The 21,881-nt window shown below is 46.1% G+C and overlaps 1 protein-coding gene across 1 annotated transcript in view; it reads left to right on the top strand.

The window, feature by feature from the left end:
• The window catches only part of Tpi (triose phosphate isomerase), a 29,158-nt gene extending 12,705 nt beyond the window's left edge, over nucleotides 1-16,453 (top strand). The window contains exons 6-7 of the mRNA XM_065442825.2: nucleotides 5,007-5,094; nucleotides 15,659-16,453. Coding sequence (XP_065298897.1) covers nucleotides 5,007-5,094; nucleotides 15,659-15,777 — 207 coding nt within the window. The 3' untranslated portion in view covers nucleotides 15,778-16,453. The remainder of the gene's footprint in view (nucleotides 1-5,006; nucleotides 5,095-15,658) is intronic.
• Nucleotides 16,454-21,881: the final 5,428 nt, after the last annotated feature.

Below are 21,881 nucleotides of genomic sequence, written 5' to 3'. Positions count from 1 at the left end.
CAGAATAACGCTCAGTTTATTTTCCCCTTTAAAACCGAGGATCATCAGTATTATGGATTCGGCTCGAAGTAACAGCACCGCAACTCTCACGTAAAACAGAAACCGCGAGTGCAGTAGCTATCATCATCACCATGTCAAGTGCCAACTGCTTCACCACAAACTTCAAGAACTTCACGACAAAGGTTTGGCGATGTTCGCACGACATCCAATGGTGAATGCAGCTAGTGATGGCACCAAGAAGAAGCAAAAGCAGTTTTTGATGCACAACAAATTGGACGTATTGCAGGAAATCAATGCTGGGAAAAAGCAAATCAATGTGTGCAGACATCGTAGCATTGCCCCCTCGACCGTCATGACCATTTTGAAAGACCGAGGCAAGATTGTCAAGTTTCACCGGGAATCGGATCTTGCTCCCATGAGGAAACGGCTGTGACTGGGAAACTTTCAAATGTATTTCAAAGATTCCAGACTGCAAAACATTCCCGTGTCTGGCACAATGCTCCAAGAAAAAGCGCGCGAATTTGCCAATGCACTTGAAATAACTGGGTTCGAGGCCAGTGCTGGTTGGCTTTTTTGTTTCTGCCAAAGGAACGGAATAACTTGGCAAATAGTCGCGGCCAGGAAAAGGCTGCTGACAGCGAAGGTGCGGATTTTTGGCGCAGTAATAGTTTTCTAGAGGTGGCTGAATCGTACTATGAAGACGATGTTTTCAACGCAGATGAGACCGCATGTTTTTATTAGCTCCTGCCAGACCGGACAGTACACTTCAGAGGGCAGCAGTGCAAATGAGGGAAGAAGTCGCATCTTCGCATGACAGTCCTGCTGCTATAATGCAACAGGCATGAAGAAAATTAAACTGCTCGTCACCGGCAAGTATGCGAAGCCTTGCTGCATGAGAAACGTCATTTTGTTACCGTACGACTACCGTGCCAACAAACGAGCCTGGATGACGAGAGAACTCTTTTCCGAATGGCTCATCATACTCGATGACGAAATGATGAGGGATGATCAAAGAATTCTACTGGTTGCCGACAGCTGCTATGCTCACATTGTGAATGTTCGCTTGATGTACGTTCGCTTGGAGTTTCTGCCGCCAAACATGCCCTTGCTGCAACCCCTACACCAAAGCATTTTAAAGAGAGTAAAAGCAGAATTTCGTAAGCACCTTGTGCAGCGGTTGATTATCAACCTCAACCTAAAACAGCCGACTGCAATCAATATTCGTCAGGCAGTGGAAATGCTCACAGGGGCTTGGTGGAACTTGAAGGCATCCGCCATTATCAACTGCTGGCGAAACGCAGGGCTTCTCAAAGCGCCTGTGCAGCTTGAAGATGACCTGGACGTGACTGACAACAACACGGGGGACCTGTCAACCGAGGTTGCGGAACTGCTGCCCACCGTCTCTCCCTTCGACGACTACGTGGACAGCGACAGTGCAGCACTAACGGCGGCGGACCTGACTACTGAAGAGATTGTTAACTATGTTCGCGACATCTCCAGTGATGATGACGACCCGAAGGAAGACGGCTGTGGGTCACTGAACACAGAAGATGAGTTCGTGTCGAACACTGATGTTTTAGTGCACATGAACAAAGTCCGCACTTTCATCACTCGATGCAATGACTTACCCGATGAGGTATTGTGTAAAGTGGAAGATGTAGACTCATTCCTGATCGGTCATGCGTGCTGCACGTGCCTGAAGAAAATCAATCATTATTATTATTTTATTTTTTTTATACACTAAAGGCCTCCAAAGGCATTACATAGGGGGGGATACAACATTTCTTCAAATAAAGCAGCTTTGAAGTGAGTGAAATATTTTTATTTGAGAGTATGCTTGTCTGCACATGCGTCTACTGCCAAGGTATTTCATTTTCATTCCTAGGCTTGTCCACTGGCTTATAACTGCCAGTCTTTCATTGCAACAATATTTCAAAATAACGAACGATTTTCGTCGGTCCCACATAATTCATTATATCGAGATTTGACTAGCACCTGCAAATTTTCTAATTTCATCACTCCACTTAGTCTTCTGCCATCCTCAACTGCTCTTCCCTTCTTTTGGTACCCATTCTGTAACCCTAACGGTCCACTGGTTATCTAAACTACCCATTACGTGGCCTACCCAGCTCCATTTTTTTCTCTTACTGTCACTTAGAATGTTGGCTATCCCCGTTTGCTCTCTGATCCACACCGCTCTTTTCATGTCTCTTAACGTTACACCTACCATTCTCCACTCCATCACTCTTTGCATGGTCTTTAACTTGTTCTTGAGATTCTTTGTCAGTCTCAGTTCCTGCCTCATATTTTAGCACTGGTAGAATGCACTGATTGTACACCTTCCTTTTTAATGATAATGGTAAGCATCCAGTCAGGAGCTGACAATGTCTGCCATATGCGATCCAACCCATTTTTATTATTCTGTGAATTTCCTTCTCATAATCAGGGATCCCTGTGATTAATTGACCTAGGTAAACATACTCCTTCACAGACTCTAGAGGCTGACTGGCAATCTTGAACTCTTGTTCCTTTGCCCGGCTATTCATCATTGTCTTTGTCTTCTGTATATTGATCTTCAACCCCATTCTTACTTTCTCAGTTAAGGTCCTCAATCATTTGTTGTAACTCGTTCCCAGTATTGCTGAACAGAACAATGTCATCTGCAAACCGAAGGTTGCCGAGATATTCGCCCTTGATCCTTACTCCTAAGCCTTCCCAGTTTAATAGCCTGAATACTCCTTTTAAGCACACAGTGAATAAATAGCATTCGAGAGATTTTGTCCGACCCCTTTCTTTATAGGTATCTTCCTACTTGTGTAGAAGCAAGGTAACTGTGGAATCTTAGTAGATATTTTCCTAGATATTTATGTAAGCTTCCTGTACTCCTTGATTACGTAATGCCTCTATGACTTCAGTTATCTAGACTGAATGAAATGCCTTTTCGTAATCTATGAAAGCCATATAGAGAGGCTGATTGTACTCTATGGATTTCTCGATTACCTGATTGATGGCATGGATGTGATTCATTGTAGAGTATCCCTTCCTGAAACCTGCTTGTTCCCTTGGTTGACTAAGTCCAGTGTTGCCCTTATTCTGTTGGAGATTATCTTGGTGAATATTTTATGATATTGGAAGTAAGCTAATCGGCCTATAATTTTTTCCATTCTTTAATGTCTCCATTTTTGTGGATTAGTATAATGTTTGCATTGTTCCAGTTCTCTGGGACCTTTGAAGTTGATTGACAGTTCGTATATAAGGCCGCTAGTTCTTGAATCATCATGTCTCCACCATCTTTGATTAAATCTACTGGTAGTCCACTTTCTCCTGCTGCTTTCTCCCTTTCATTTCTTGCAAGGCCCTTGTAACTTCATTGCTAGTTATAGAAGGAGCCTCTGTATCGTGTTCATTACATCTTCGAATGGAGGTATCGTGGCTGATTTGGATACGGTATAGGTCAGTATAGAATTCTTCCACTGCTTTTACTATATCTTCGAGATTGGTGATATTACTCTTCTCATCTTTCAGTGCATATATCTTGGCTTGTCCTAAGCCAAGTTTAAGGCAGATTGCATTCCTTCTGGATACTAGCAGTATCTTCAGATTCACTTTTCACAAAATGCACGCGAAGAAAACATTGATGAAAGGAAAAATTGACATGCACCTGTGTGTAGCACAAAGTTACAAAAGAAACCCACATGGGTTTTTTGTAAACAAAGCTTCGTAGTTTAAGGAAAATTCAACCTGTTCCAGGATGGCAAAAAAATATTGCCAGTGTCTCGGTGCTTTGTGCCTTTGAAAAGTGTGTAGTGTGCTTCTGAAATGTGCTGCCCTCGTATTTTTATGCTGCTAAGTGCAGTCATCAGTAGTTAGTTTCTGAAGGTGCTGCAACAAACACAGAGCAAGAACCAGCACATGCAAACATGTGCATGCGTTGAGTGCCTTCTGACATCTGACCATAACCAATGTTTGCATGTCAGGAGAGGCCTGCCACGTGACCCAACCTAGAGGGTTGGAGTGCTGGCGTGAAATTTTTATTGCCTTTTTTATTTTTTGAGATAGCTGTCAAATCCATAACTGTGGTATGACGCTTCAATTTCTCAGATGTGAAGCAAATCATGAGTTGTACCATCTTTTGATGTGACAAATTCAAAATGTGCACTTGTGTACATAGACTTAGGTGCACTTTAAGGAACCCTGGGTGGACAAAATTCATGCAGAGTCCTCGCTGCAGTGTGCCTTATTAGAGAGTTATACCTCAGTGGGTTTATGGGCCAGTGGCCCCAGCAGGCACTACACTTGGGCAGTCAGCATTTTTACAGAGCGGGCCACTCTCTCGCTGGTATCTTCTCCCCAGCGGTGCGCACCCAGCTGACCAGCGTTTTTGCAAAACAAACATGGCAACCACCTCCACGAACAGCAGCACGTAATCGGCGTCATCTTCAAACGCGGCGCTGGCTCGCCTCCAGGTGAAAGTCTTGGAGGTGTTTCACCACTGAAGAGGACTTCTGTATCCTGTGAGAGGTTTCAGCATCAAGGCCAATTAACGACGACTTAAAGTGGATGACCACGATTGAGAACCTGAAGTGCGTGTACTGCTCTTTTCACAGTAACTGCAACCTTCTTCAACTGGTGGCGCAGCAAAGCACTCTGCTCGGCCCGTTGAGGGATCACTGAGCTATAACTTTAGTGTGGCGCTCTGCTGCCATCTCCGCTCGCCTGTTGGGCCCGCTAGCCCTCAAACCCACTGAGCTATAACTCTATTATCAGATCGTGGTTTTGGCACATAAAATGCCAGTTTCTTCCTGTAGGAGCTGGCCATGTGTGTTTGATGCTGTTCAGATGCAGAAGTGTCTTACGCTTTCACCTGCTCTCCAGTTTCAGGTTTGGCTGTGAAAAACCTTTGCTTTCTTAAAGCACTTGTGCCTCCGGTTCTACAGATGCAGTCACGCATCTGTCAAAACCTGAGTGTGAGGGAGCATGCTCACTCTTCACAATTTTACACACAGGCTCAAGAAATTCATGCAAAAGTGCGCCACTGGCTGGCGACCAACGTCTGCGCAGATGTGGCGGCAAAGGTCAGGATCCAGTATGGAGGTGAGAATCAGTTTTTTTTCCTTGCTCTGAAAAAAAATGCGTGGAAGATACATCATTTGTGCAGTGTTGTTATACTTAGCACTTCAGTTCTGAACAAAGCAATAGTGTACAGTTGTCACTGGATTTTTCGGAGTTGCTTGTTTACTCGCTTTCCCATAGCACCACCACCTACTCCTAGAACCAATGTGTAATGGCACATGAAACTTAGATTGCTGCATGGTTTCTCACTCAATTCTTTAGTGGTCTGCACGAACATATCGCAAAGGTGGCAGATGTGTGCAAAGTTGCTGCCTCTCATAAGCTGGCCTTTGTGGTAGGCTGTTAGGCAATGCCATTTTTCGGGGCACTTAAAGACAGTGGACTCACGAGTTTTATTTGGTTGCCAACATTTCTTAGCACTGGGACCCCGTGATTAGACCCTGCTTTTTCTTGGTCACAGTATTTGCTGCCAAGTAACATATACTGTCAAATCCCTGCCTACCGAATACAGTAGCAGTTCAATGAAATTTCTGGCCCCAAAAGGTTTTATTTGTTGCCCGTCAGTGTCCCATAGAGTCTACTGCATTGCGATTACCACTACAGCAAAGTCTATGGCAGGCACATTTCAATTTTAAGTTTTTATGGTGCAATCCTGGACTTGCAACACCCCCGATAGACAAAAGATAATCCAGAGAGATCCCAATAATTCGATACCTCATAATTCGTATTGACGGATAATGCAAACTGCTTTGATGATCCTGGCAAAGTCCTATGTATTTGAGTAGAGAAAAACTCCTGCGAATTCAAATTCCAAGCACAGTGCAATGGTTATTTCAAACAAAATTTCTCACTCCCTTGGACCTGAGTCAAAGCCAAAGGGTCTATGTGTCTCAAGCTACCGTAACGTTGCGTACCGTGAAAATGATCAGGAAAGGTGTGCAGGGAACCGAGACTGAACCACAGCAAGCAGAGTGGCAAGTGCTCTCCTTTTCTATTAGGCTTAAAAAATAGCTATAAAAGAGCCCCCTAGCGAGTGCTTGATCACGTTACAGTGCTCACCTGCACCCTGTCTCTTGATGTGCGCTCGATCACACCATCTCCATCACTGGGCATCTGGGAGGACTGTGCAATCTTATCCAGCTTGGACTGTATACGGAACCTAGGCTTCTTCTGGCACAGTCATCGCGTGCTGGAGGAGGAAAGATAAGACTTTTGCAATGCGAGTCCAGTCACAGTTTAGTTTCTAGCTTGTACCATACAATTTATCGGGTGCTATATTTAAAGAGGCTCTCCTCAGTTGGAACTCCGTTTTGTTCGAATAAATTTTCGGTCTCCTTGGAGTTGGAATTGACGAGGTTCTACTGTACATGTACTAGTATTTTTTTCTTTAGGGAATACCCATCTCTAGGTTTGCTTCATGTTAACTTTGTTGAAGTGTAAGTGAGCCGTCACGGACATTGCAGAGGGCTGATTGGGAGCCATTAAATTTTATGGTACATTGACGGGGAGTAAAGAAAACTTCATTCCGCTAGAAATCTTGTTGATCCATTATTTTTTATGCAGGAATTCAAGTTTGTGTTATTGGCGAAATGCGAAAACACCCGTGTACTTAGATTTAGGTGCACGTTAAAGAACCCCAGGTGGTCGAAATTTCCGGAGTCCTCCACTACGGCGTGCCTCATAATCAGAAAGTGGTTTTGGCACGTAAAACCCCATAATTTTTTTTTTAAGTTTGTGTTATTCAGTGTTGAATACTCTGACTAAGCAAAGGTAGCTTCGCTTTGGTAAAGAGGCATCACTATGCTATGAAGATGCAGTGTGGAGCAGCATTATAGCTGTTCCATCTGCTGTATTCTTACCAGAAATCTATCCATAATGTGCGTCTGAGTGGAATTAAAGTTCAAATTGCATGAGCTTTGCCACGCCTCTCCAGCATTAAATTCTTGTTTCAGCCGAAAGGCAATTTCAGGGTCAAATACAGGGTGTCTTTTTTTTTTAGCTGCAGCAAATTTTTTAAAGATTGCCTATGGCAGTTATCACGTGATTCTAACTCTTGATCTAAATTATTTGATGAGGCGGCCATTACTTCTACCAGAAATCAAAATGTTCAATGTAATTACGCTAATCAACTTTTTAATTAAATGCTTTATGCCACATATTTCAACTATGAATTATAGTATCTGAATTTGCACGGTGCATCCACTTAAAATGAGTTCTCTGAACACCAGTTCCAAGATATTAATGTTTAAAGTGTCCAACGAAATGCATTGGTGATCCAATTACTTCTTCAAGAAACAGTTCTAGCATTAAACCACAATAGTGTCGTAACAGTGCTTGCAAAAAGTAAGGTATCTGAAGAAAACTGAGAAATGGAAGATTTTGTTTGTTTTTATTCATAATCACAAAAAAGTTTTTTGTCATTACAACTAAGATAGAATTGCAGTATCTCCACAATACAGGTGAGATAATATGAAGCAATATGCTGAAAGAATTTCATCACAGTAAAACATCTTTAGAGTGAACACCATCTGCGTAATTGTAAACACCCAGTTTCTTGCAAAAGCTGAAGTAGTTGAGTGCAGTGTTTAGGATGTCTGTCTTCATATTGACAAGTGCCCTTGATTTACACGGTCACTATGATATAGTATCCCATCTCAGTGACTCCTACTCACAACTCCTTGAAAAGCGCACCTCCAATCCAGTGCTTTCGATTAGGCATTGAAGGTGCTGGTTACGTAATTGACTTAAGTGTTGCTAAGGAGCCTTGTTGAAGAGCGACAATTGCATCATGTTCAAGAGCGCAGACAGTTGGATGAGAGAGAGGGAATACAAACAGGTTGGACGTGCCATTTTCATTTTGATCTCTTCTCGAAGAAATGCAAAGAAGCAAGAAATTAAATACAGTCAAACTTCAATATATTGCTACGGCACAATATGTGCGATCACGAAAGGCCAGCAGTGTGAAGACGACGACGACGATTAGATGCTAGCGCGGGCTGTTGCCTCTTGGCCTAGCGCAGCGTATTTTCCTTGTAAATATATTTGTACATAGCTTTTCGTCTGCGTCATCCTACGTAACATATCTGGTGGAGGTGGACGTTCCCTGTACCTCGTCACGGAGCTTCGCAGTGGACGGTACGTCGAGCCTTCCTTCATGGCTCCTGGCGACGACAACCCGACTCCGCCTGCTCCGACACCTGCTGCCCCTTTGACGACCTACATCACTCTCCCCGCTACCCGTGATCCTGGCGTATTCTCGGGCCATGATGGGGAAGACGTCGATGACTGGATCAGCCTCTATGAACACGTCAGCCGCAATAACCGGTGGGACCCTACTATTATGCTCGCCAACGTAGTCTTTTACCTCGGTGGCACACCTCGAGTTTGGTATCGCACGCACGAAGATGAGCTCACCAGTTGGGATTCACTTAAGACACAGCTTCGAGGCTTGTTCGGCAACCCCTACGGTCAAAAACTTGCCGCGCAGAAGGCGCTTTCCGGCCGTGTGCAGACGTCAACAGAGCCCTATGTCACGTACATTCAGAACGTCTTGGCTCTGTGCCGCAAAGTTGACCCCCACATGACTGAGTCAGACAAGGTTTCCCACATCCTCAAAGGCATTGCCGATGACGCCTTCAACTTGCTCGTTTGCAACAACGTAGCCACGGTGGATGCTGTTATAAAACAGTGCCGCCGCCTGGAACTCGCCAAAAGCCGACGTATTGACCAGCAGTTTGCCCGTCTGCCCAACACCCCAGCGACATCTTCCTGTGCCGACGCTCCTCGTCCCAACAACACTGCCGATGTTACCAGGATCGTCCGGCGTGAGATCGAGGCCGCCTATGCGGCTGCCTTCGACTCCGGTCCCACTAACACATCTGCAGTCACGGTCTCACTGATCCAGGCAGTTGTCCGCCAGGAGTTTGAAAACATGGGTCTTCACACCATCTGCTCGGCCCATCGCCCTGATACCCGCCCGGCTTCTTCGATTTCGCCCCGTCCCGCATCTTCTTACCCACCACGTTTCCGCAACCCATCTGAGTGGCGCACTGCTGACGACAAGCCTATTTGTTTCCACTGCCATCGAATCGGGCACATTTCTCGGCACTGTCGTAGTCGCTGGAGTTCCCCGATCCGGTCTACTTATACTGCCTACTCTCACCCCTCAGGTGGCCCTTCTCGTCCCTATGCCGCATGCTCCGATAATGCCGCCACTGATTCTCCTGCAACGAACCGCCCCTATTCTCGTTCGCCTTCGCCCCAACGACGACAATCTCGCTCTCCCCAGCCCCGTCGCTCCTATTCGCCGACTCCCTTCGGGCGCCGCTCCCAGCCGGAAAACTAGACGATGCAGCGCCTCGAGGTGACGCTGCATTGCTCCCTACGCTGCCAAATCCTCTACTGACTTTGCCCACTCATCTGAACCTTCTTGACGTGCACGTCGACGGTGTTTCCGTGTCTGCTCTCATAGACACTGGGGCGCATTTGTCCGTAATGAGGGCTGACCTTCGTAACCGGCTCAAGAAAATTATCACGCCCGCCACGACGCCTGTTGTCCGTGTCGCCGATGGCGGAACAGCCCCCGTAATTGGTATGTGTACCGCCCGCATCTCCTTCGCCGATCGCTCAACAATCGTGCTATTCACAGTCATCGCCCACTGTCCCCATGACATCATCCTCGGCTTAGACTTCCTCTCCGCACATTCTGCTCTCATCGATTGTTCCGCCAGTACTCTCCGCCTTGACCTGCCTGTTCTGGATCCTACTGAACCACACCCCAGTCGCCTCAGTTCCGCCGACTTCGTTCGCTTGCCACCTTCGGCACTGACCTACGTTGACCTAGTGTCATCCCCACCAGTCCCCGATGGTCACTACATCGCGGCTCCTATGCAAGACGTCCTCCTTACACACGGGATCACAGTACCCCATACAGTTTTATCTATTACGGCGAATTGCGTCTGCCTGCCAGTGGTCAACTTTGGCTTGACGACACAAGTGCTGCCACGTGGGATGTCTTTGGCCCAGCTTTGTTCGTTCGAGGATCACTCAGTAGCATCCATTGCAGTAGACGACACTTCATCCGATACTTCTCTACCATCGCAGTCGACAAATTGTTCCATCGCTGACTTACGGAAAATGATTGCGCCCGACTTGCCCTCCGAGCACGCTCGTGAACTCTACCGCGTTCTGTTTTCCTACCACGATATTTTTGACTTTAACAATCGTCCTTTAGCCCAAACTACAGCTGCCAAACATCGCATTAATACCGGCGATGCCCCTCCTATTCATCGCCGCCCGTATCGAGTGTCACCAGCTGAGCGTCAAGTTATTCACGCAGAAGTTCGCAAAATGCTTGCCAAGAACATTATTGAACTGTCATGTAGTCCTTGGGCGTCACCGGTTGTGCTGGTAAAAAAGAAGGATGGCTCATGGCGCTTTTGCGTGGATTATCGGCACCTTAACAGGGTTACCAAAAAGGACGTGTACCCCCTACCTCGGATTGATGACGCCCTTGACTGCCTCTACGGTGCTCGCTATTTCTCCTCTATTGACCTTCGCTCCGGCTATTGGCAGATTGCCGTGGACGATCTCGACCGCGAGAAGACTGCCTTTGTGACACCCGACGGTCTTTATCAATTCAAGGTGATGCCGTTCGGCCTATGTAACGCTCCTGCCACTTTTGAACGCATGATGGACTCCCTTCTTCACGGTTTCAAATGGTCCACGTGCTTGTGCTACTTGGACGACGTTATCGTATTCTCCCCAACGTTCGCTACGCACCTCGAGCGCCTCTCAGCAGTCCTGGACGTTTTTCGGCGAGCCGGTCTGCAACTCAACGCATCGAAGTGCCAATTCGGCCGTCGCCAGATTACCGTCCTTGGACATCTCGTTGACGCGGACGGCGTGCAACCGGACCCAGGCAAGATCCATGCTGTTAAGCACTTCCCTGTTCCGACGTGTGTCAAGGATGTGCGCAGCTTCATCGGCCTTTGTTCGTACTTCCGCCGTTTCGTGAGGAATTTCGCCGCCATAGCACGACCACTAACCGACCTTTTGAAAAAAGACTCTCCTTTCCAGTGGGGCGATAACGAGGCCTCTGCATTCTCTCATCTAATCGACATTCTCACAACGCCTCCCGTTCTGGCCCATTTCGATCCTTCTGCGCCTACCGAAGTCCGTACTGATGCCAGCGGTCACGGAATTGGAGCAGTACTAGCACAACGCCAGCGTGGCCACGACCGTGTTATCGCTTACGCCAGCAGGCTCCTCTCACCCGCGGAGCGCAACTATTCCATCACTGAGCGTGAGTGTCTGGCCCTAGTTTGGGCGGTTGCGAAATTCCGCCCATACTTATATGGCCGATCCTTTTCCGTTGTCACAGACCATCACGCGCTTTGTTGGTTATGCTCATTGAAAGACCCTTCAGGAAGACTTGGTCGCTGGGCCTTCCGCCTCCAAGAATATTCGTTCTCTGTCACCTACAAATCTGGCCGACTACACAAGGACGCTGACTGCCTGTCTCGCTACCCGGTAGACGAGCCTGACGACGCCGACAGTAGTACCGCCGACGGCATTTTCTCTGTGTCTGCCTTCGCTAACATCGCCGATGAGCAGTACCGAGACCTATCGCTGCGAGTACTCATCGAGCGTCTGCGCTCTACACCTACCGACGCATCCGTTCGCCGATATGTCCTCCAGGGCGGCATTCTGTACCGAAGGAGCTTCCTCCCTGATGGCCCTGATCTTCTTCTTGTCGTGCCAAAACATCTACGACAGGCTGTGCTCTTTGAGATGCATGACGCACCCACTGCAGGACATCTTGGGGTAACCCGCACGTACGACCGCGTCCGCCGCCGCTTCTATTGGCCTGGTCTCGCTCGCTCCGTTCGACGCTATGTTGCTGCCTGTGATCCCTGCCAGCGTCGGAAGACACCTCAGGTGCTACCTGCCGGTCATCTCCAGCCGATCACCGTCCCTGTGGAACCGTTCTTTCGTGTTGGATTAGACCTGCTCGGTCCCTTTCCCACGTCATCCTCTGGGAACAAATGGGTAGCCGTCGCGACTGATTACGCCACCCGATACGCTATCACTCGGGCTCTCCCTACCAGCTGCGCCACTGACGTCGCGGACTTTCTCTTGCGTGACATTATCTTGCTTCATGGCGCCCCGCGACAGCTGCTTACTGACCGTGGTCGAAACTTCCTCTCGAAAGTTATCGCTGACATTGTGCGTTCCTGCTCCATTCAACACAAACTGACTACTTCATACCATCCTCAAACCAATGGCCTGACAGAGCGGTTAAACCGTACTCTTACCGATATGCTGGCCAAGTACGTTTCCAAGGACCACCACGACTGGGACATTGCCCTTGCTTACGTAACATTTGCGTACAATTCTTCCCGGCACGACACCGCCGGATTTTCTCCCTTTTATCTCCTGTACGGTCGCGAACCTACCTTGCCCCTAGACACGGCACTTCCTCCTGCTGCGGTCTCAACAAGCGAGTATGCGCGCGACGCCATCGCCCTCGCCGACCATGCACGCCAGCTTGCCCGTGCTCGACTTACGGCCTCACAGACCACTCAGCAGTGTCAGTACAACACCCGCCATCGTGACGTACAGTTTTCACCTGGTGCGCTCGTGCTCCTGTGGTCGCCCTCTCGTCACATCGGGCTTTCAGAGAAACTTCTTTCGCGATACACAGGGCCCTACCGCGTGCTGCGCCAGGTGACGCCTGTGACTTACGAAATTGCTCCTGTGGGCTCAACCTCGTCCTCTCCTGTGGCATCTAGTGATGTCGTACACGTCAGTAGGCTCAAGGCCTACTACACTGCTTCCGAGTCCGATCTTTAGTCGCTCCGGGACGGCGCTTTTGCAGCCGGGGGTAGTGCTACGGCACAATATGTGCGATCACGAAAGGCCAGCAGTGTGAAGACGACGACGACGATTAGATGCTAGCGCGGGCTGTTGCCTCTTGGCCTAGCGCAGCGTATTTTCCTTGTAAATATATTTGTACATAGCTTTTCGTCTGCGTCATCCTACGTAACAATATCGAACAGCGCAGTGATCGTGAAATAGTTCAATTAGCCAGAATTCTATATATAAAATCACGTAAAGAACTTGCACAAAGCAATCAAGGAACCAGTTGTGGCACAGTGAATATCAACTTGAAGCTTCACACCAAGTATTTATTTCTTTGGCTGAAAGTATTGCAGCAGTGTAACCTGCTTCTTATTGGCAGCCACGTGCTTAACCATGGCATCCTCAACATAGTCTAAACGATGCGCAAGAAATAGGCCGGTGCCTTCTATTGTCACAGTAGTGGTGTAGAAGGGTTCAGTTGAAATTGAGAGCGGGGCAGAATTGATGCTTGCGAGGTCAACCTCGGCAGCGTCTTCGTTTGGCCGCTACTTCCGCTGCGATCTCCACGGGCCAAGTGACGAGCCCCCCCCCCCCCCTCTACACAGTGCGATATCCTCAAACAACAAAGAGAGGAGTGGAGGCAATATGGACGCCCGCACTCAAATTTAAACAGTCAACAGGCAAGGAGTTGGCGCCAACTTCAACCGCACATGTACCCAAACCTACATACACTTAGCCGTATTCACCACATACAATACACTGACGAATGCCTGTGGTTTGATGACACCCCAAGGTTACTGCACATCACGTGGATGTGCCCAAACAGACTGACACATATAAATTCCACACAACTAAAAACACAAGATTTTAATAGACAGTGGGAGGGCATGGCTTACGGACGAGGATCAGGATCGCCAACTGGCTCTCCTGGACTAAGCCCAGCGAGCCCCAGACACGGGACCTCAAATTTTGTTTTATTCTGTAAAGTTTCTCTCTCCCTCTCCACCACCATCAGTCAAAGCATCAGTCAAAGTCAAAGCAAAACACTGTCAATAACAAAACATAAAGTGGTGTCAGCCATGGTGTCTATGAGTGAGCCCAGTGAACGTGGGCTGTCGCACGTCTTTGTGGAAGCAAACCAGCATTCCTCACAACGTGCCACAGGTGCAGAGCATGGCACCGTGGAGGAGTCAGTGCGGCAAATGCATTGCATCGTTGACATTGTCGAACTAGCCAAGCCACCGCTTGCATACGCCGCTACGTTCAAAGGGCACCCTCGGTGCAATCGATGTGTGCAGCCATGGTGCGCAGCAGTCGAGAACGCCCGTCGCAACACTGCTATCTTCAAGGGTGTTGCGAGGAAGCTTGCCGCCTGTCAACGGAGCACACTTGGGCTGGGGTGTCGGAGTTCAATCCAACCCTGTTCGAAATTAAAAATTAAAAATGCATGCAATTTTCCAGGTGATATAGAAAGTGTTCGATAGATGCAATAATTCGATACATCCATGTTTGATATATCGAGGTTGGACTGTATGTCCTGTTTGTTTGTTTTTTCTTATATCTTTTTTTCTTTGTCTCTCTCCTTTCCTGCCACGTCATCCAACTGAGCACTTCAGTCAAAGAATGGCGCAGTGCATTTGCCGATGCAACAGCTGATAAAGAAGCTGTTGTATCGTTGTAGCTGTTGCATCGTTACATCATTGTTGTAGCAATGCCCAAGTGTGTGCACTAGCATGCATCTATCGATGAATATTGGAGGCATCAAAGAATGCAGCTTTACATTGACCTCCTTATTTACTATCATAAATTTCTTTTCCCCAATTGCTTTATTGCATTGATTACCGAGCAGAATAGGTTCCATTGTTCTTGAGTGTTAAAAATAATTAAGTTGGTGGGGATGATAGCTTTCCGGCACACCTGTAGTGCATGTGAAAAACTTTTAAGCTGATGTTTAAACGCTTAGGTGCTCAGGGAAACTGTACAAATGCGTGAAGTTGGGCTAGTTGGTTTTGAGTTCAACAGTGTACAAACAGCATTGAAGAAAGGCAAAAGATCTAAGCGAGGCAGATCCCACAGTCACTGAACTGGCATTGATTCAAAGAAACCTAAATACATAGCAAGTATGGCAAGTTGCAAGGCCCGATAGCATAATCTCGTGTAGTTTTTTTTTTTTCTGACCTTCATGTACGTTATCACACCCTCACCTTCACATACTTGCTATGTTTTTTTGCTGTTTCATTTTCTCTGGTATTCTGTGCACTTGGTTGGTCTTCTGTGCATATTTGACTGCAAAAGATTCGAGCAAGCACCAGAACTACTGACATTGTGACTGGCCTTGCAAAAGAGCAAGGTGGACCGATGTTTAAAATTGTAGCAAGACTAACCCCTGTATGCTAGATCATTCCTCCACTCACCTTGGCTCAAGAAAGTTGATAGCAGCGCTACCCCTCTTGACTGAGAAGTGGTCAGTGTGCTTCGGTGACACTCCATTCTCAAGAAGTGTAGCATCTGCATTCGAAGGATGATGCTGCACTAAACTTGGAAGTTTGCTTGAGAACACTCGCAAGAGTCCTTGATTTTAACTAGGAATTCCCTTTTTGTTGTTGTTGTTGTTGTTAAAATATTATGAATATATAGTATTTGCACAGACTTCGTGGGTATAAATTTTTGGCAGCTAACATGGGCTTTTTTTTTTTCTTTCTATTTCACCCTTTCTATGCAGGCTCAGTGAATGCTGGAAACTGCAAGGAACTGGCCAGGAAGCCCGACATTGATGGCTTCCTCGTGGGTGGCGCATCCTTGAAGCCAGAGTTTGTCCAAATCATCAATGCTCGCCAGTGAGCATGCTTTCATCAGGGTTAGCTCAATATGTTGTAGCGAGGAAACCTGCATAAATTAAAGCTGTGCGTTTGTTTCTTGTCCGCCTCGTTTGAAGGGAAGCATACAGTTGAGATTGCTCGGTGTTCCTATTGTGCTTGAACATGAAAAATCATCCTTCGGTTCTTTATTTAAGTGCTTCCCAAATAGCTTGTGAATGTGTATTTGAGTGGCAGGCCTTGTTAATCATAACTGCTTTTATTTTGAAAAGTGAAAAGTTCTAGGTTTTACCTTCGCAATCGGCATTTACTAGTGGCTAGTCTCCGTGGAATGTTGTTCTTACATAGCCCTTGAATTGAGAATCAGTATCACTTCAACTGCTGCCTCCCATATTCATGCATACATGGTTGCAGCTTAACTTGATATCATATCGTGGAGAGTAAAAAAATGGTAAAGTTTGTGTGCAGAAGAGCCAGGAAACAGGGAAGCTACATGCAGCCTGCTGAAACTGTTCAAAGTTGTTCACAGTAGTGTTTCATGTGAACAGTTTTCTGTGCTGTAGCTGGTCATGCAGGTTTCCCATTGTAAAACAGTTGTCCATCGACTGTAAAATTTGCTGTTGTCTTGGTTTTTCTATACTACTGCCATGCCATTACAAATAAAGATTTGGTGGGCCCCACACCAGTTTTGTGAGTTGAAATTAGGCGCACTGTGTGATTTTTATTTGTGCATGTTTAGTAGCACCCTAAGTGTTTTATTATTTCGACCAAAAGTGACCTTATTGCTTGAATTTTTTATATATGGCTTTTTTTTTAAAGCTCAACTCCATTGAATACTCTTACAAAGCTTTTTCAACCAATTTGCTTCACGTTTTAAGTCTGAAAACCTCATTTTACCACTTCACAGTGCAACATATGTGTACTTATCATTGCCAAAAACCACAGTTAGAAAAAGGAAAAAAAAAAGCCTTTGTTTAGCCTGTTTCAAAATGAACTATTCTGCGAAGCAATGTTCTTCACCAAAGAAAGTTTTTCATGCATTCTAGCCCTTGTAAAGCAATTTAGAGTCGAGCAGTTCCTTCCTTTCAACTCTTTTGCTAGCTGTCAGTGGCAGGTGCCATCGTTCAATTTATGCCAATGGGTGCAAGAAGTGTGAGATTTCAAAAACTCGTTTTTTGAACGCTGACAAAGTTGTGCCATCTATGTAGTAGAAAACAGACTGCAAGAGACGTGCCCCTCCAGTACAGATGCATCATCATCATCATCATCAGCCTATGTTATGTCCACTACAGGAGCATGGCAACATAGATTGGCAGATGCAATGGCTGCCATCTATGTTGTAGAACAGTAAGACTGAATCAACATGGCCCTTGAGGCACCGAAAAAGTACTGATGTCTATAATAAAACGAAGAGTGAAATAACTGCGGATTTCAAACACAGCCATCTATGTATAGTAGAAGAAAAATAGTGGGTGTGCTTAGTCGTCCAAATCGCTTTGAGAACTGCATTGTTGCCGTTGTCGAGCTGGGCTCAACCAGCATCATGTTGATGAGCTGAGCTCCTCCAAAACACTTAAGGGGCTAAAGACAACTTTGCAAGTGTGTTCAAGACGGCATAAAATTGGTTTTGGACACAGAGCTGATGGACAGGAGAGCAAGCACCTACTGTGCTGACTTGCAACAAATTTGTGGGAAAATGTTTAGCAGAATATGCCGAATGTTTTAGTAACTAGGAGCAAGTTGGCATTTTATAAAATTGGCAGTTTGGCCCTCCTTAAGACATGCTGGCATTTCAGCACTGACAGAAACGGACAGTATTAAGCATGCACTTAACGTGTGTCCCCCCCCCCCCCCTCTTTATCTAGAGGCTACCTTGGATGCCCTCCCTGCTTGCTGCTTGCAATTCTATTTGTATAGAGAGACCAACCTAAGCTTTCCATCCACTGATTCCGAGAGTGGAGAGTCTGCACAATTTCTCTTTCAAACTGAAGCTTTTTTCACCTACCTTTCTATTGTTGGTGTGGATCGGTCAGTCGGGTTATCTTCAAGTAAGCTCGGCAGAAGTTTGACTAGAGTTGTCGATCAAAAAAAAAGAAAAGAAAATTTCATTCTATCTCCAATGCACTTGTTTTAAGGTAGAGTTGCGGATGGAACGGAATCTGAGGGGAGAGGATAGGCAAAGGAATTTTCGCTTCAATGGGATTTGAAGCAAGGTTTCCAAGCACAACGGGGGTTGGGCTAGGACCTACTATGGCACCGCCTGCTGCCAGTGCCTGAATGACTTGTAAAGTTGGGTTGTGTGCCAGAGTGTCTGCTTTAGGGCAATGCTGGCTTCAGCACTGTCGCATGCTTTGTTTTTCGTCTTATTGCAGCGAGTTCTGCTGCAGAACTTCAGTTAGTTGTAGTAGCTTTGCACAGCAGTGCTTGTCCACTGTTAACAATTTTAAGGTTTTATATGCTGTACGAGAGTATCTGCTGTTTCTCCGAGCGAGTTTGGACCAGATTTTGCTCTACTTACTATTGCAGAAGTAAAAAGCACAGTATACCTTCTACAGAAGCTCACATTGTTTACTTTCCCACTGACAATATTCACACTCGCCTGTGTCACATTGTTCAGTTCAGTCAAATCGTTATTGTCGGCAGTCTGTGTGCCTTGAAATGCGGCTCCATTAATTGCATAACTTTTTTTTTAATACGTCTTTATTTCTGCGTTTAATAGGCCAAGCTTTGTGGCAGAAAAGGGGTGCTCTATGGGGGAGGGGGACCCGTGCTCTCTTTTTCCTCGAGGTGGAGTAGTCCCGAGGTCGGCTCTGCAAAGAGGCAGCCAGGCCCTTCCTTGTCCCTGAAAAAGTCCAGAAAAGCACTCCAAAGCTGGACTGAGTCCTTGAGCCCGATGTGCGATGGCGGGTCGCATAATTTGTGCTGCAGGTACTTCTTGCTTAGCTTACCAGCAATATTGTTGGTGGATAAACCTCTGCAGTGGGTTTTTCTTTCTGTTCTCTCTCTCATTTTTCTTTCTCTGTTCTCTCTCATTTTTCTTTTTGATTTTAAATAGACTGACAACTGACCAGAATGCGTTGCGAGTTGTTGATGGAAATGAAATGAGCATGATTTATAGTGATAGAATCCAGCATGCTGTTTGCAATTTCAATAGAAGTTATAATTTTAAATTGGCAAAGAAAGTCTGTAAAACCAGTAAGTGGCGAGGCCTGGCGGTGAACTCTTCGTACTTTAGACGTAGTCTGAGATTAATTACGTAAGTCAACTGTTATTAAGTTTAGCATAATTATTGCTTAAAATTGCAGTTGGCATATTATCAGACACTATTGTTTTATTCTATGCTTCGGAAATCAAAAGTGCGCGCATGGCTATGGCAACGTACTGAACTGCATATCACGTGTAAAAATGGTGTTTTGTTTTCGATCCCATTGGCTTCGTTTTGACTGGTTAAATACCAACGCAGTTGGACAGAAAACCATCAGAAGACGTAGCTATTATTGCAGAAATACTTTAACACTTCCTGAAAACGTCAATCACGTGAACATAGACTTGCTAAACAAAATTATACTTTCTCATTGCTACAGCTGCACTTGTGTACTGGCGTTTAATCACTATCGAACTCGTCTATCATTGTTTTCAGTATGCTTCCAGTGAACAACTACATCCTTGCTGCAGATCGAAAAAATCTGATAAGGAATGTTCCACGGCATTTTCTGCGTTACCACTTCATGATTAGACACTCTGACCAGTAAACTTTCCATTGCATTAAAAAAATAGGTGCCATGAAAATTGATTGTCATTCCCTTTAGAACATTATCGCCTGTGCAATCCAAGGCCCGAGAAGCGTACTGTGCCCCTTAGTTGTCACACTCGCCACAGTACACGATAACATGGACGACAAACTTCCCTGTAATATTTCGTGGCACGAACGTCGAGTGACACTCTTGTTTCTTGCGTGGCACTTCTGGTTCACCTCTCGAGACGACCGGGGACGAAATTCAAAATAAATCAAACAAAAATAGAAAAATAAATAGTGCAGTACAAAATTTGTGGTTTTCATTATAGATCTGATATCATGAGTTTTGTTACGAGTTGAGTTGCCGAAGCATCTGGAATAATTAGAAATACAAATCACTGATTACCGCACACAAAATCCTAGAATCGTAGACTTTAGAAACCCGCCACGTGAGCACGACTTTAGCGAAATTCCTTGAAACCCAGTAGTAGAAAGCGTAGGTCACTAATGACGTCACACAAGAAGGTGGCATGATATTTAACCACCTAATTAATGGAAAACAGTTGCCTGGCATAAACTGAACATCTGTCTAGCAGAATGGATGTGACGTCACCCCCTCCTCTCGCTTCTCTGCCGGTGCTCGCCTGCGCGCTAGCTCGTAACAGCTACGCGCGCGTGCTCGTTACATGCCCTGACGTGAGAACCGGACAGGGCGCGTAAGGTCGTAAGGTACGCTTCGTGCGCCGCTCGCTAGGAGGCTACGCCCCGCCAGGCGGCGCTTGCCGTTCTCGCCCTCCTCGGATGTTTTGCCGCATATCGTGCGAGGGGAAAAACGTTCGCCCGCATAACCTACAGAACACCAACGCCCAGGTGCGAGTGCCAGTAAGAAACACCTAAGTCAAAGATTAGAGTCGCCTACCATTTTCTGTTTTGAGCACAGCAGGCACTCGAAGAGAACAAAAGCAAAAAAAGCACTAAACTAAGAAGTGACGTAGAGAGTAGTCTTATTTTACATTTGTACTGTAAACATCACGGCATATTATCTCCTGCTTGTATGATACAGTACTCAGCGCTGTCTTGTGCTGCTGATGATGATTTTTTTCATCTCTACGGTAAACCTTATCGCCTACTGTTCTCTACGCGTCCTGAATGATAAAAGTCTTTAACGACAAGTTAACCTACTGATATCAAAATGCCGCAGAGAAATCTTTAACCCAATCAGGCTGTCGAAAAAAATCTTTGACCAGTTTACATTCGCATAGACAACTCTTGTCGCTACATTTCCAAACAAACAACCCGACCAAAACAACAAATCGACTACTTTGATTTGCATATACAGTCGGCTTCCGTTAATTCGACCATCACGGGAACGACGAAATAGGTTGAATTATCCGGCGGGTCGAATTAAACGAGATGCAAAAGAAAACTCCACAATACCGCCGATTCTTTTGGCAGTATTTGTCCGATTCTAACATGCCCCCGAATCAAACGCGCGCCCACCTTCTGTGTCCATTGTAATAAACTAACGTATAAATGGCATTAAAGCTCCTAAACAAAGTAGATATCTAACGCGCATCCGACTTTTTAGCTAAACAAATAGTTTCACATTGACAACCGGTTTCCTAAAGTTTATAAAGTTGGCTTCGTGTCAATACATTCTTGTTGGGTGGCAAAGCATGCGACCATCTCGAAGGCGGTTTTGGTTTCGTGTCCGATTGCACCGCCCAAGCAATTTAGAGACCAGTTTATTCTTTATTTTTATGCGCGCGTTAGATTAGGGTAAGTACCCGAATCAAGCTTTATGAGCTACGATTATTGCTTGAAAATCTTCCTTGGGCGTGCCGAAAACGGGCTACTTCGACGAGGGATGTGTGTTCAACGAATTCACTGTCGAAGCTCCGCCGAGGAGGAGGTGGAGGTGATAATGAAGAGAAAGGATGGGAGGTGGGTCTGGAGAGCGTGTCTCTAGCCTGCTACTCCTTACTGGGGAAAGGGGCACTGGGAAATACAGGGAAATGTAGGTGGCGGGTGATTATGTTGTTGTACAATGAGCTACTATATACACGTTGTCCAATAGGCGCCGCTGGGACCTACGCTGCCACTAATGAAGCCGCAATCCGGGCCACCATAGGGATCATGCGTGTGCGTGCTGACTGGTCAAGTTCGAATTGTCCGGCGAAGGCCAATTTTAAGATCGAGGTAACGAACGTACGCACCCATAGAAATGCATGGGCGCCGGCCAGGACTTTCGGTCGGGATCGAATTAAGTGAAAAATTTAATTAAACAGAGTCGAATTAACGGAAGTTACTGGATACAGAGCATCTGGAAGGTCTCGAGCAACTTTTTTATTCTGTGGAGGCAGTCAGTACTGCTCAATAACAATGGTATATGT

The sequence above is a fragment of the Dermacentor albipictus genome, chromosome 2 (genome assembly GCF_038994185.2).
Source record: "Dermacentor albipictus isolate Rhodes 1998 colony chromosome 2, USDA_Dalb.pri_finalv2, whole genome shotgun sequence".
Taxonomy (NCBI): Eukaryota; Metazoa; Arthropoda; class Arachnida; order Ixodida; family Ixodidae; genus Dermacentor; species Dermacentor albipictus.
The sequence above is the reverse complement of the archived record's forward strand: the minus strand, read 5'-3'. Positions and strand labels throughout refer to the sequence as shown.